General features: G+C 44.1%; 1 protein-coding gene across 28 annotated transcripts in view; it reads left to right on the top strand.

Moving 5' to 3' along the window:
* ATXN7 (ataxin 7) overlaps positions 1-12,331 on the top strand; it is a 159,532-nt gene that overhangs the window by 36,182 nt on the left and 111,019 nt on the right. For 24 of the 28 annotated variants that reach the window (XM_070776363.1, XM_070776375.1, XM_070776374.1 and 21 more), the window contains exons 1-3: positions 5,344-5,975; positions 6,384-6,692; positions 6,916-6,984. In XM_070776363.1, the coding sequence (XP_070632464.1) occupies positions 6,395-6,692; positions 6,916-6,984 (367 nt within the window). In that variant the 5' untranslated portion in view covers positions 5,344-5,975; positions 6,384-6,394. Of the gene's footprint in view, positions 1-5,343; positions 5,976-6,383; positions 6,693-6,915; positions 6,985-12,331 lie in introns of those variants that run through there. The other 4 variants (XM_070776358.1, XM_070776359.1, XM_070776360.1 and 1 more) reach the window with 2 other exon arrangements.

Below are 12,331 nucleotides of genomic sequence, written 5' to 3'. Positions count from 1 at the left end.
TCCAGTTTAGATTTAGAGGTGTATGAGATCCTGTGAGCTTAGTGTGAGAGATCAGGAAAGATTTTGTTAAGGAAACAGAACGTGAAGGGGGGATGTGACTATAGGATTTTAGCCAAAGGAGAGTAGTTTTATAGATGGTGTGATCCATGTGAACAAAGACTTGAGAGCTGGGATGTGGAGGGGGAGCATACTCAATACTATGATTTGGTCATTTTGGCCAGACTGTAGGGTACCTGCAAGAGGGAACCCTGTAGATGTGGCAGAGCTGGGCCTGGGGCCAACTGTGAAGGACCTGAAGTGCTATGAAAGGAGTGGTTATGAGTTGAGGAATCGGTGCTGAGCCCCTGAAAGTGTTGAAGCAAAGACTGACATAACTGACGCCATGCTTTACCCTGCAAGAATGATGACAGCATAGCATGGCTAGAGTAGAATTGGGGCTTTCTATGTGACAGACGAGGTGCTAGCAATAATAGCTGTAGAGTAGGGTGTGGTGTATGTGTGCTCAGTCGTGTCTGACTCTTTGCGACCCTATGGATTGCAGCTGCCAGGTTCCTCTGTCCTTGGAATTTTCTAGGCAAGAATACTGGAGTGGGTTGCCATTTCCTTCTTCAGGATCCAACTCATGTCTTTAGCATTGGCAGGCAGATTCTTTACCTCTGTGCCATCTGGGAAGCCTGTAGGGTAGGGTACTTTTGTACTGATAACTTTCTTAATACTCCTCATAAAGTAGATGCTCTTGTTTTACATCATTTTATAAATGAGGAAACAGGCCAAGAGAAGTTCAACTTTCCCCAGGGTTATACAGCAAATAAGTGGTAGAGCTGGGATTCAGCTTGGGCGTATTGGCTGTAGAACACATCCTCTTAACTGCTGGGCCCAAAAGATGGTGATAGTTGACCGTCTTCAGTGACAGCTGATTGGTACAAAGGTGACATGGGGAATTATTTTTAACAGTGGGTTTACTCTTTGCATTTTATTGCATCTGAGGCAGTGTGCTAGGACTATGACTATACAGTCAGCCTCTTTTTATAGCTAAACATTAGTCCAGTTTTTCCATTCCATTTCTATAACTTAATCCTTTTCCTCTATTTTTAAAAGAACTCTTTAACCTTAAGGCTCTAAATAAAGATTTTAAATGAAATTTGTGAATCATTTAAAATTACAGGCTAGTATCAAATTCCTAGAAACATTTGGGTGTTATTCAGTTTAAAGTTATGTGTTAATACCTTCTCTATGTGTATTGTTAAATTTTCTCTCTTTCAAAGCAGTTTACTATTATTGATGAATGATTCTTTGGGAGAACTTGTACGAGCTACACTCGTATGATTAAGAAAACAGACCAAAAATTTAAAGCTTTGCACTTTGGGGCAAATGACATAGTCTATAGAATGACTACACATACAGGTTAAGTCTTTTATATATAATTTTGAGTTGGTTATTTTTGGCTGTGCTGAGTTTTGTTGCTGCGGGCAGGCTTTCTCTAGTTGTGACGAGCTGGGGCTACTCCCTTGTTGTGGAGCCTGGGCTGTAGGGCACATGGGCTTCAGCAGTTGTGGCTCGAGAGCATGGGTTCTGTAATTGTGGGGCGTAGGCTTAGGTATTCTGCAGCATGTGGGATCTTCACAGACCAGGGATGGAACCAGTGTCACCTGCGTTGAGAGGCAGATTTCCAATCACTAGACCGCTGGAGAAGCCAAGGTTACGTCTTTAAAAAGATAATTACCTTCATCTTTAAGTCTCCACTTTTTCAACTCTCTTTATTATTCCTAATTTTGCACTTGATTTTCAGCAGTTCCAGCCACTGAGCTGATGAATTCAATTTTTTCCACTGTTCTCCCCCTACTGGAATACTCATGTATCCATAGCAGGCCAGAAGGTATTTCATTAGAGGGAGCACAGTTAAGGAGAGGCCTGGCCTGGACATACCCCTTATGCAGAAGAGAGCCCTGGCTCTGTTTGGAGAAGAAAAAAGGAAAGAAAGGTGGTCAGAGAAGGGAGAAAGGCTGTAAACAAAGGCACAGCCAATTTTAGGAGGAAAGAAACCCATGGCAACACATTCCTAATTCAGTAGTTCCGAGTTTCTTGTTACTCAAATGATTGCAGTCCTTTGGGGTTGATGATGGAGAATCTCTGTTATCAACCCTGTAATTTGCACACATAAATATACTGTAGTTGCTAGTTTTCAGGTTTATTAAAATGTTGTATTGGGACTAGTGGTTCTTTCCAAACAAAAAGATTGGTCATGTGGGGTCTTGCATCTTAGAAAAGTTGTAGACAGTTTCAGCCATTTTACGTTAAACTGGATTTAAAGATTGTTCTGTTGTTTCGTTTTGCATTTAGTGATGCCTTTGGCCTTTGAACAAAGCATTTTACAAGTGAATCTGCTGTGCAGAGAATCGTTTTTGTAAAGAGAGACCTTGTTACCCTTGGCACCTACTGGGAACGTCCCTAAATTTGGATGGTGAAGTAAGGCCACCTTTTAAATACATCCCTGGAAGGGATGAAATGCTCAAAACTTGGCAGCATTTCACTTCTGACGGCCTAGTTCTTAAGCCACATACAGTCTAATTGGTGGTGACAGCTTTTTCCATAAGAGCATTTTGATGAATTAAAAAAACTTCTCCTACTTCTCATGTCCTCAGTGAAATTACTGTGTTGTGTTCAACCCGGTGCCTAACAGAGCGCCTGATACGTGGTAGGTAAGCAGAACCTGTTTGATGAGTTGAATCTTCATTACTCAAACCTTATAAAACCTATCATTTATCTGTGCAGACAGATACTGAAGATCTTCAGAACTGAAAAGAGCATCAGAAGTATACTGGTAGAACTGATTGATAGCATACAAGGAACACTGTTATATGGAAATAATAATAAATGAATGTAAATTGTACTGCTTATGGTTTTACATATTTTTTTGGGTGCAGAAGAGGGGTGTTTAGGTAAGAAGTCATCAGGTCATCCTTATTATCAAACCAAGTTTTTGAATTTCTGTTGTAATCTTGGTTATAGGGAGTGTCTTTGATATAAGAACACTTGTTAAATGTTGCCTAAATTTGAGTTTCAGAACACTGTACTTTTCTCAGCTAGCACTTTTGGCTTTTGTTGGTTACTCATTCAAACTATTGGGAAACCCAAACCAACTCTGGATATCAGAAACTGCGTGTTCTAGAAGGAGTTAGGACTTTTCATGGGTGAAGAGGATCTGGTAAAAGGCACTGGCTGCAGGGAAAGAGAGATGGCTAGAAATTGCCTGTCATTCTCTTGGTGCTCACATCTTCAACTTGGTAATGCAGTTCTCAGATAAGAATTTATCTGAATTGCTCAATGTGATATAAGATACCTGTTTATAGTATTTGTTTTGTCTTTTTTTGTGCTTTCCATGTATCTTTTCATGCAGTGCTCAGAAGGAACCTGGCTTTATCTCTGTTTTACAGGTTAGGAAACTGATGGTCCAAGTAAGTTAGGCGACTGGCTTACATTACATAGTTTGTAAGTGAAGAGCCACTATATGAACTCAGAAAAAATTCATAGGGACTGGCTCCAGAGCCCTCCCTCATTTTCCTCATCTGTAAACAGTAATACAACTCCTGCCTTACACAGTTGTGAATATTAATAGAGATAATGCAAACCTCCAACAATGCTTGGCACCTAGTAGGTACCCAATAATTGATAGCTGCTATTAGTAACCATTTCTCTTAATAACTATCATAATGCTAAGAGGATATTTAGTATTTTTTTATTTTAAGCCCTGTTGTGTTTTCTTTATTGAACCAGTCAAAAAGAGGGGGAGGTATGAAACTGGAATAAGGAAGGAAGTTGAAGTATTACAAATTGCCATATTGACCCTCATTACCTTGAAGTCATATTAGTGAATCTTGAAGTATTTTCACATGTAAAAAGGGGGAAAGCGAGCAGTATCTTGAAGCAGGGCTGTCCTTCACTCTTCCCCTTATTTTTATTTTCATCCTGTACTCTCAGAGATCAGAAGGGCTGAACTCAATAGGCAAACTCTCTTTGGAACCTACATACCTGGGTGGCCCTAAGCTTTTCTTTTTAATGGCATCTCCAAATGCCATAAAATACAAATTTTTGTTTTTCTTAAATGTAGAATATTGCAAAATACAAAATATTCCATAAATTGTGTGCTTTAGTCGCATAAAATCATTAAGTTAGGTGTTTTTTAAATGTATTTCTGTAATTCTACAGATTTTTCAGTCATTTGGATGAATGAAAAACTGAAGGTCTACATTGGTGACATGAAGATTGAGGGCCTTTGTTACAAGTTAGGTACTGAACTACTAAGGAAATTATGTTTTACCTACGCAGTTTTTCTCACTGATCTTCTTCTGTTGGAAATTAAAACTTTAGAAATGATTTTTTATCCTACCAATCATTTCTACTATTTTTGGTTATTCTTTTTTTTTTTTTTCCTCTGCTTCTTAGATAAGGACAGGAAGCATCCATAACTTCACTTTTGGGAACTTTTGTTTGCATGTCATCCAGGAAAAAATTTAGACTTATTTCTAAACATTTAAAAAATAAATTCACATACATATGTAATTAAAAATTTTTTTTCCACTAAAGCCCTTAAATTTTGAACCTAAAATAAGCACTTTCCGCAGGAGCCCTGGGTTAAGTTTAGGATGCAATAACGTTTCATTATTTTTTACTCTTCTTTAAATATCTTTATATTTCTGAGGGTTGAACTTTGTTTCTTTTACAGATAAATTGGCCACCTCTGTAACATCAGATGATCCAGATTAAGAAAAAAAACATGAACAATAATTTTAAAAAATGAATAAGCCTGCTTTTTCCCCATCTAAAGAAAGCCTCTCTAAGCAGCTATGACACGCGTGCCTCAGGAGTGCGGATATTACTGCTATGTGAAACATGCTGATTAAAATCATTGTTTCTGTCTCAGGCTGCAGATTTTTCACATCAGTTTGAAGGAACAGTAATGCTAAGAACACTTAATTAAAAGCGCTTGATGTGGTCTGCTACTGTTTCAAGTACTTCAGGTGCTTTAGTTCATTAAATAGCCCTTTATTTTACCATCTTTACCCATCACTTGAGCAAAAGCTTTACGCGCAATATGTGTATTGCGGAAGGGTGCTAAGTTTTGTGGGCCAGTGCTTGAGTGAACAATATCTAACAGAAAACAGTATTTTCTAGGAATGCTGTACATTCACCTAAGCCCTAGCTTCTCGCCCTGCCCAGGCAAAGAAATTATAAAGAAGGAGGGAGAGACCAACAGCTTGAATTAAAACTAATTAGACTTCGGGGTGGTGGGGTGGTGAGGAGGGGATGGGGGTGGTAGTGAATGAATCACTTCCAGGAGCATTGGAAAGGGAAATATAGAAATTTGGAGTCGTGTCTCTAAAACATGTAAACGGATTCGCCTCGGTCTCTCTCTCCTCCACTGCATCTTACACTGGTTTCATGGTCTCCTCTTTGCTGAACGAGCTCAAGTAACCCGGGAGCACGCGCTGATCTCCCGTGGTGGGCTTCGGGCCGACACCTGGGACAGCACCTGGGCTGCATTTTCTCGCCTGCCAGTGGTTTCCTCCGCGCTAGGCGTCCGCTCAGCGGCGGCTTCCCATTCATGCTTTTGACAGCCGCGCGGCCGCTCGCGAGCTGAGAGCGAAGAGCTCCTTGAACCCGCCCCTGCTCTCCGGATCGGACCCGGGCGGGAAGGCCCGACAGCTACGCCGCCCGCTGGTGCCCCGGGGCCGGCCGGCCGGCTGGTTCCTCCATAGGTGGCTGCGTTTCCGACTTCGCCCTGGCTCCACTCCGGGGGCTTGACGTGCAAACTTCGCCCGAGCGAGCTGAGAGGGAGGGACCGGCAAGGGGGAGGAGGCGGCGGGAGGCGCCTCCGCTTAAGGGAGCCGGCCGGGCGCCGCCGCTCGGACGGACGCGCGGACGGAAGGAAGGAGCGGGGCCGCCGGGCCCGGCCCAGGGATGCGAGCGGCCTCAGGGTGGGCAGCCTGGGGGCCGGGGGTGCGTCTCGGGCCTCCCCGCCGTGGGCCGCCGCGGCGAGGCGCGGGGCTGAGGTGGGGGCAGCTCTGGGCGCCGGCCTCCGCGCCGGGTCTCCGCGGCGGAGGCTGGCTGGGGACCCTACGCCGCGGTGGCGGCCCGCCGGCTCTCGTCCCCTCCCCCGAGGGGCACTGGAGTCGAAAGCGAAAGCGAGCCCGCGCCGCGGACTTTGCGCCCAAGGCGGGGGATGGGGGTGGTTGGAGGAGGAGAGCTGGGGGTCTGGGCGGCCGGGGGCGCTGTCAGCGCGCCCCACCCGGCCCGCGGGCCGCGCACGCCGCCGGAACTCCCCGGCGCCTCCTTAAAAGCAGCCCCCGCGCGACTCTTTTCCCCCTTTTTTTGTTACATTGTAGGAGCGGAAAGAATGTCGGAGCGGGCCGCGGATGACGTCAGGGGGGAGCCGCGCCGAGCGGCGGCGGCGGCGGGCGGAGCAGCGGCCGCGGCCGCCCGGCAGCAGCAGCAGCAGCCTCCGCAGCCCCAGCGGCAGCCGCCGCCGCCGCGGCGCCTACGGCCGGAGGACGGTGGCCCTGGCGCCGCCTCCACCTCGGCCGCCGCCGCAATGGCGACCGTCGGGGAACGCCGGCCCCTGCCGAGTCCCGAAGCGATGCTGGGACAGTCGTGGAATCTGTGGGTCGAAGCTTCCAAACTTCCTGGGAAGGACGGTGAGTGTCCACGCCCTCCTCTTCCCCGCGCAGCCCCCATTCCCCCATCTTCAGACCCGTCTCCCCTCCCCCGTCCCGTGGCCCGCCCCCTCGGGGGTCAGAGATGCTATCGGCCGGGTTGGGGAACGCGGAGGTGCCCGCACCTATTCCGTGCGTGCGTGAGCGTGCGTCACACTCTCCGCAACTGACCTGCCTCTCCCCTCCTCCTGTGTGTATCTCCTAGGGACGGAATTGGACGAAAGTTTCAAGGAGTTTGGGAAAAACCGCGAAGTCATGGGGCTCTGTCGCGAAGGTGAGTCCAGCCCTCTGATGGAGTTTGTACAAGTCCAGGGAAAGTATCCTGGCCGGCTGGCCAGGGCGGTAGCTTGAGCCCACCTGAACCACTCCGCTCCTCCCACGCGAGGATGCTGTCTGATAAAGAAGAAAGGGGAGGATGGAGCGTTTGGAAAATCCGGTTTCCGGGGGCTTCGTATATCCGGGAGCATCGGGAGCCCTTCAGTGGAGGCCTGGCTGGGTGCAGTTTAAGCGCATTGCTCAGTGATGCACTCGGGGACCAGTAGTGAGTTTAACCCAAATCTCTTCAGGTCTGACCCCTTATGGAGAAACGCGAGGAGTGGAGGGAGGAATTCAGCTTCCAAAAGCGTCTCCACGAACGGCTTAGGGGGTCTGGAAAGGACACCTTGCCACCTGTAATTGTCTGCCAGCAATAAAAATGAATTTTAAAAAAGACAGCACTTTACCTGTACAGCCTATTTCCATAGGATTTATGTTACAAAGGTTCATCAAAAGGATCATCACAACCAAGGAGCTGTTGATCGGATTTTTTTTCTTTTTTGTATTTTTATGAAAGTGTCAAAATCAGCGGGGGTGGAGGGGTCACAGAATTTTATCTGGTGAAAAAAGCTTTTGGTGCGCTTAGGTAGTGAAATCAGAGTCTAATTATTGGTCAGTTTTTAATAAAAACTGTTTGGTAGAAGGAAATAACTGTAACTAAACGTGTATCTCTAAATGAAAGATATCTAGGAACTGTCAGACTTTTACTTCAGGTTTTCTTTTTCTTTAAATAGTCCCCTTTGCTGTCTCTAAGGCCTGTGTCGGTCCTGGGCACATGGTGGTCAGAAAGTCTAAAGGAGTCCAGTCATCTCTAGACTGAGTTCAAGCTGTTCCTTCAATAGTAGTATAGACAAGGACTTGAGTGAGGTTTGGTATCCAAAATATTGAGTTTATATTCCCAGCAGAACTTTATTTCTCAGTGTGGCCATTTATTTTGGCATTGTTATTGTCAAGGGCCCAAGAATAGGTACAGCTTTGGCAAGTGAAACATTTTAAAGTCCAGAGTTGGCCCATTGTTACTCTGTCTCCACACTTCTTGTTTTTAGTACCTGTCTTGTTTTCATGTTCACAGTTTTGGTTTTTTTGAACTAGCTTTTTGTTGGCTCTTGGCACTAGGAGGAAGAGTAATACCAGTGGCAACTTTCTGAGAGCTTCCAATTGTAACAGATTAGAGAGCAAATTAGTTGATTTTGCAAAGGAGAATTGCTGTTTGAGAGCAAAGGAAAGAGAGGGAAAGCACAGGACTTGCTGGCGATGTTGCAATAGGAAAAATCAGTTGTTAGTCCGGTTTTAGTGTTGAATTGGCAGCCTGCCTGGGCTTAAAAAATTTAAAATCACTAGGTGGTAACTCTCCTTGGAAGCAGTTGGAGTAGAGCTTTAGATGACCTGACCTGCTCCTGTTCTTAGTTTTTCTTCTCTGGGTGTGGATATATTTCCCATAAAGAGTTTCTAAATCTGTGTGAAAACAGGGTGCTAATTATTGGTAATTCCCCTATAGAGGTTGAATAAGTATGTTTGTATTTCATTGCACTACTTGGTCTGGATAGAGACCCAACCTAATGTAGTTGTCTAGACCCACTTTTTGCTGTATTTATTATTTTCCCTTTGGGCATAGTCATTGGTGTATTTTACCAAAAAAGATCTAGGACCTCTTAATTCCTGTCTTGAGGCACAAAGGGATCATAAATTTGGTTTTCTGTGCTTCTGACCTATCAAATTATTAGTGGCTGTTAGCGATACCATTTTTTCCCCTAAGCTTCTCTAACTATTCAGAAGATGCTAAAGCAGCCAGGATGGCTGAATTTCTGCCTCCCAGTTTTAAGTAGAGACTGAAATTTCTAATTCAGTCAGTTCTTGATTCATATGTGACTTTGTGGATTTTCTGGGATAAGTATAAGGATGTCCAGCACTTTAGACAGTGGGCCTTTGTTTTTCTAACAAATAGTTCATGTCAGGCTGTTTAAGCATGAAAATACATTTTAAAATTATCAGACACTTATCCTTTGTCTTTGATTGAGATTATCTCCAACCAAGGAAAAAGTGTTTTGGAGTTAAATTCTTACTAATTCTTCTTGTCAACAAAGTTAAATTGAAAAGAAATATGTAGGTAAATTGATACTATGAATGAAGCACTAAGTCAGAAACTCCTTGTCTTGGAAGATATTTAGGAATATTGACCAGACTTTTTGAATTCTCCAGTTTATGATTGTGCACCTAAGAGTTAGAAACCTAGGTTTGAAGTTGGTAAACGTTGCATTTTACCTTTCAGAATCTAAATTCCTCTTTGTCAAAGGAGATGATAATACCTACTTCCCATGGAGGTTGTAAGGGTTGAAATTAAATTAGATAATGGAAAATGACTCTATACGCATTACTTCTTTTCAACCCTTTCAACTGCTGATAATCTTAGGCCTGATCTCCTAATTTGGTATTTATCTAGGTCAGAAATTTTTAACCTGGGGCTTGAATTGGCTTCAGGGGATTATGGTTGTCCTGAAATTGTATGCAAAATAGTATGTTATGTCCACTTATGAGGGCAGGTGTCCCCAGCTTTTCTTGGGTTCTCAAGGATTGTTCGCTTATCTTTACCTTCAAAATTTCTGAGTTAGAATCTCTTTTTTTTTTCTTTTCCTCTCTTTTTGCTCTTGTACTTTATTTTGTCTAATTCCTTCATGATAAGACTGCCCAAGAGTTAATGCTGTCGGAGAGATTGGAACCTTTGACTTAGGTGGAACTGAGATTATCTGTGGTTTAGCAACTATATCATCCCCCTGTTTTCCTTTTAGCACAGTTAGATAAATGTTAGGATAAAATATCCCTTATCTTTCAGAGATCAGCCTGTTTTTCATTTATATCATCAAATTTTTATTGCCTTGCTTGTTTTGTTCTGTAATATGTAATTTTATGGCACAGTTGGTTTTACTGGGAAAAGATGGATAATACATTTTTAACTTTCAAAAGACTAAACGCAGAAAATTATCTTTTTCTTACACGTGATTTTTGAAATTGTATAAATAACATTAATTATGTTTAGGTGGAATTAATTGGTATGAGTAACTGATTAAGGTTTTCATATTGGTACCTAAGCTTGGTACCTAAGTCCTTAAGTGTAAAAACATGACATGCCTTCACTTGACAGCAAATCACAAATAAAACATTGTAGGAGTCGACAGTGAAAATAGGATGTTTTCTTTGGAAAGTCATTCCTAACTTTTCTTAAGCCCTCCTCTTGTGCACTGTCAAAGTGCCCCGTATTTTTCCTTGGTCTAAACTCTCTTCCTGTCACCATATGAAGATGTGTGGTATGTGATGGCTCTTTTATTAGAGTGCACGCTGCTAGAGGACAGGGTTGTTATTGACCAAGAAATATTTAGCTCCTGCACATTGCTTGTGTTCAGTGAAGATTTGCCCCCAAAATAAATGAACTGGGCTACTAGGAAGATTGAAGAGTTCAAGTGACCAACTTTCCATTGTGTTGTGACTTAAAAACAGGTACCTATTCTGTGGGGGGATGTGCTTTCTGGCCAGGGACTGTTGCTGAGCATTTCCTGTGTCTCTGACCTGAGTTTAGCACTTTTCCAGAAAGAGTACAGGCAAGACACCACCTTTTTTATCACTGATATTTAGGCGAGTGAGTAGGAGGGTGACCTCGAGTGATATCCACAGTTGATGACAGGTGACCTCCCTGTCAAAATAACAGGGACCTAATTGAGCCTAGGTCAAGATGGAAGAGGGGTTGGTTGACACCTGCAGGGAGCTAGGTACCAAAGGAAAAAGAGAAACTAGGAAGGTAGGTAGCCTTAATCAACAACAGATTGAGTCAACGTACCACCTTTTCTTTCCCGGGGGTAAAAATTGTTCATAGTCAGCTAACTGAAAACAAACAGGTATTGGTGGGAAGGGCTATTAAAATAACTGTATTATGGACATAAAGCCTCTCTGAAATAAAGAGCATCTCTGTTTTTCTCTAGGATTTCTCTTAATGTCCACCCCCTGCCCCGCCCCAACTTTTCTGATGCGCAATTTCAAATACACAGAAGTAAAGATAGTATTTTAATGAGCCTCCTGATGTCTTTCCCACAGCTCATGAGTCCCTGCCCAATCTTGTTTCATCTCTGCCACACTCCCCACACTGAAACATGTCTCAGACACCATATTTCTTTTGGTTTTCTTTTTAATGCTTGCATGGACTTTGTCTCCTGGCAAAATGGAGCCTTCCTGCACTCCGTGTCTTCTTTTGAGGCAAAGCACGCTTCCATGAGCCTGTAAGGGTTCTGCAGGCAGCAGGGCTTGCAGTCTGCTGACACCTTAAGTTAAGACCCAAAGTAAGCCTCAGACAGGAATCAGTGTGATCTGGGTTCACTGCCTCCAAATTGCACTCACACACATTCAAGGAGGGCGGATGGTGGCGTTGGAACGCCCACACTTGACGCTCCGTGAATGAGCACTGTGGCTCCAGGAGGCAGTGTCCTTGCTCACAGTTCCTGCTTGTAACTCTCTGCCTATGAAGTCTGCACTAACCCAGGAGTGAGAGGGCCTGGGTAGACCTAGAGACACTCCTAAAGAAGCAGTCTTTCCCCTGACCTGAGCATGGCTCCTTAGCTACGTCACTGCAGATCGCGGCCTAGCTAAGAATGCTTTTTTTTTTTTTTTCTTTTTAAAGAAGTTTTGTTACTTATATTTATTTTTGCTCTGCTGGGTCTTCGTTGCTGTGCTGGCTTTTCTCTAGTTGTGTCGAGTGGAGGCTACTCTAGTTGTGGTAATGTGGGCTACTCGGTACGATGGTATCTCCTGCTGTGGAGCATGGGCTCTAAGGCATGCAGGTGTCAGTAGCTGCAGCTCCCGGGCTCTAGAGTGTAGGCTCAATAAATGTGGCACACAGGCTTAGGTGCTCCGTGGCATGTGGGATCTTCCTGGATCAGGGAACCTGTGTCTCCTGCGCTGGCACGTGAATTCTTTATTACTGAGCCACAAGGGAAGCCTCTGAGAATGCTTTTTATATTGTTGAGTGGTTGACACAAAAACTGTAAAAAGGAGATGTTTAGTTCCTGATTTGTGGGAAAATATGTGAAATTCAGATGTCAGAGTCCATGAGTAAAGTTTCACTGGAACATAGCCACAGCCGTTCATGCACTTAATTTTTTTCTGTGCAGCTTTTTTCTCTATGCAGTGACCTGTGGAGTTGAAGAGGTGTGACTGAGGCCATATAGCCCACCAAGGCCAAAATTAACCCTCTGGCTCTTTACAGAAAAAGTTTGCCATCCTTGTTCTAATGGGTTTCTTGGTTAATGAAGGGAAACCTTTTC

The sequence above is a fragment of the Bos indicus genome, chromosome 22 (genome assembly GCF_029378745.1).
Source record: "Bos indicus isolate NIAB-ARS_2022 breed Sahiwal x Tharparkar chromosome 22, NIAB-ARS_B.indTharparkar_mat_pri_1.0, whole genome shotgun sequence".
Taxonomy (NCBI): domain Eukaryota; kingdom Metazoa; phylum Chordata; class Mammalia; order Artiodactyla; family Bovidae; genus Bos; species Bos indicus.
This window is presented reverse-complemented; position numbering and strand designations above follow the sequence as displayed.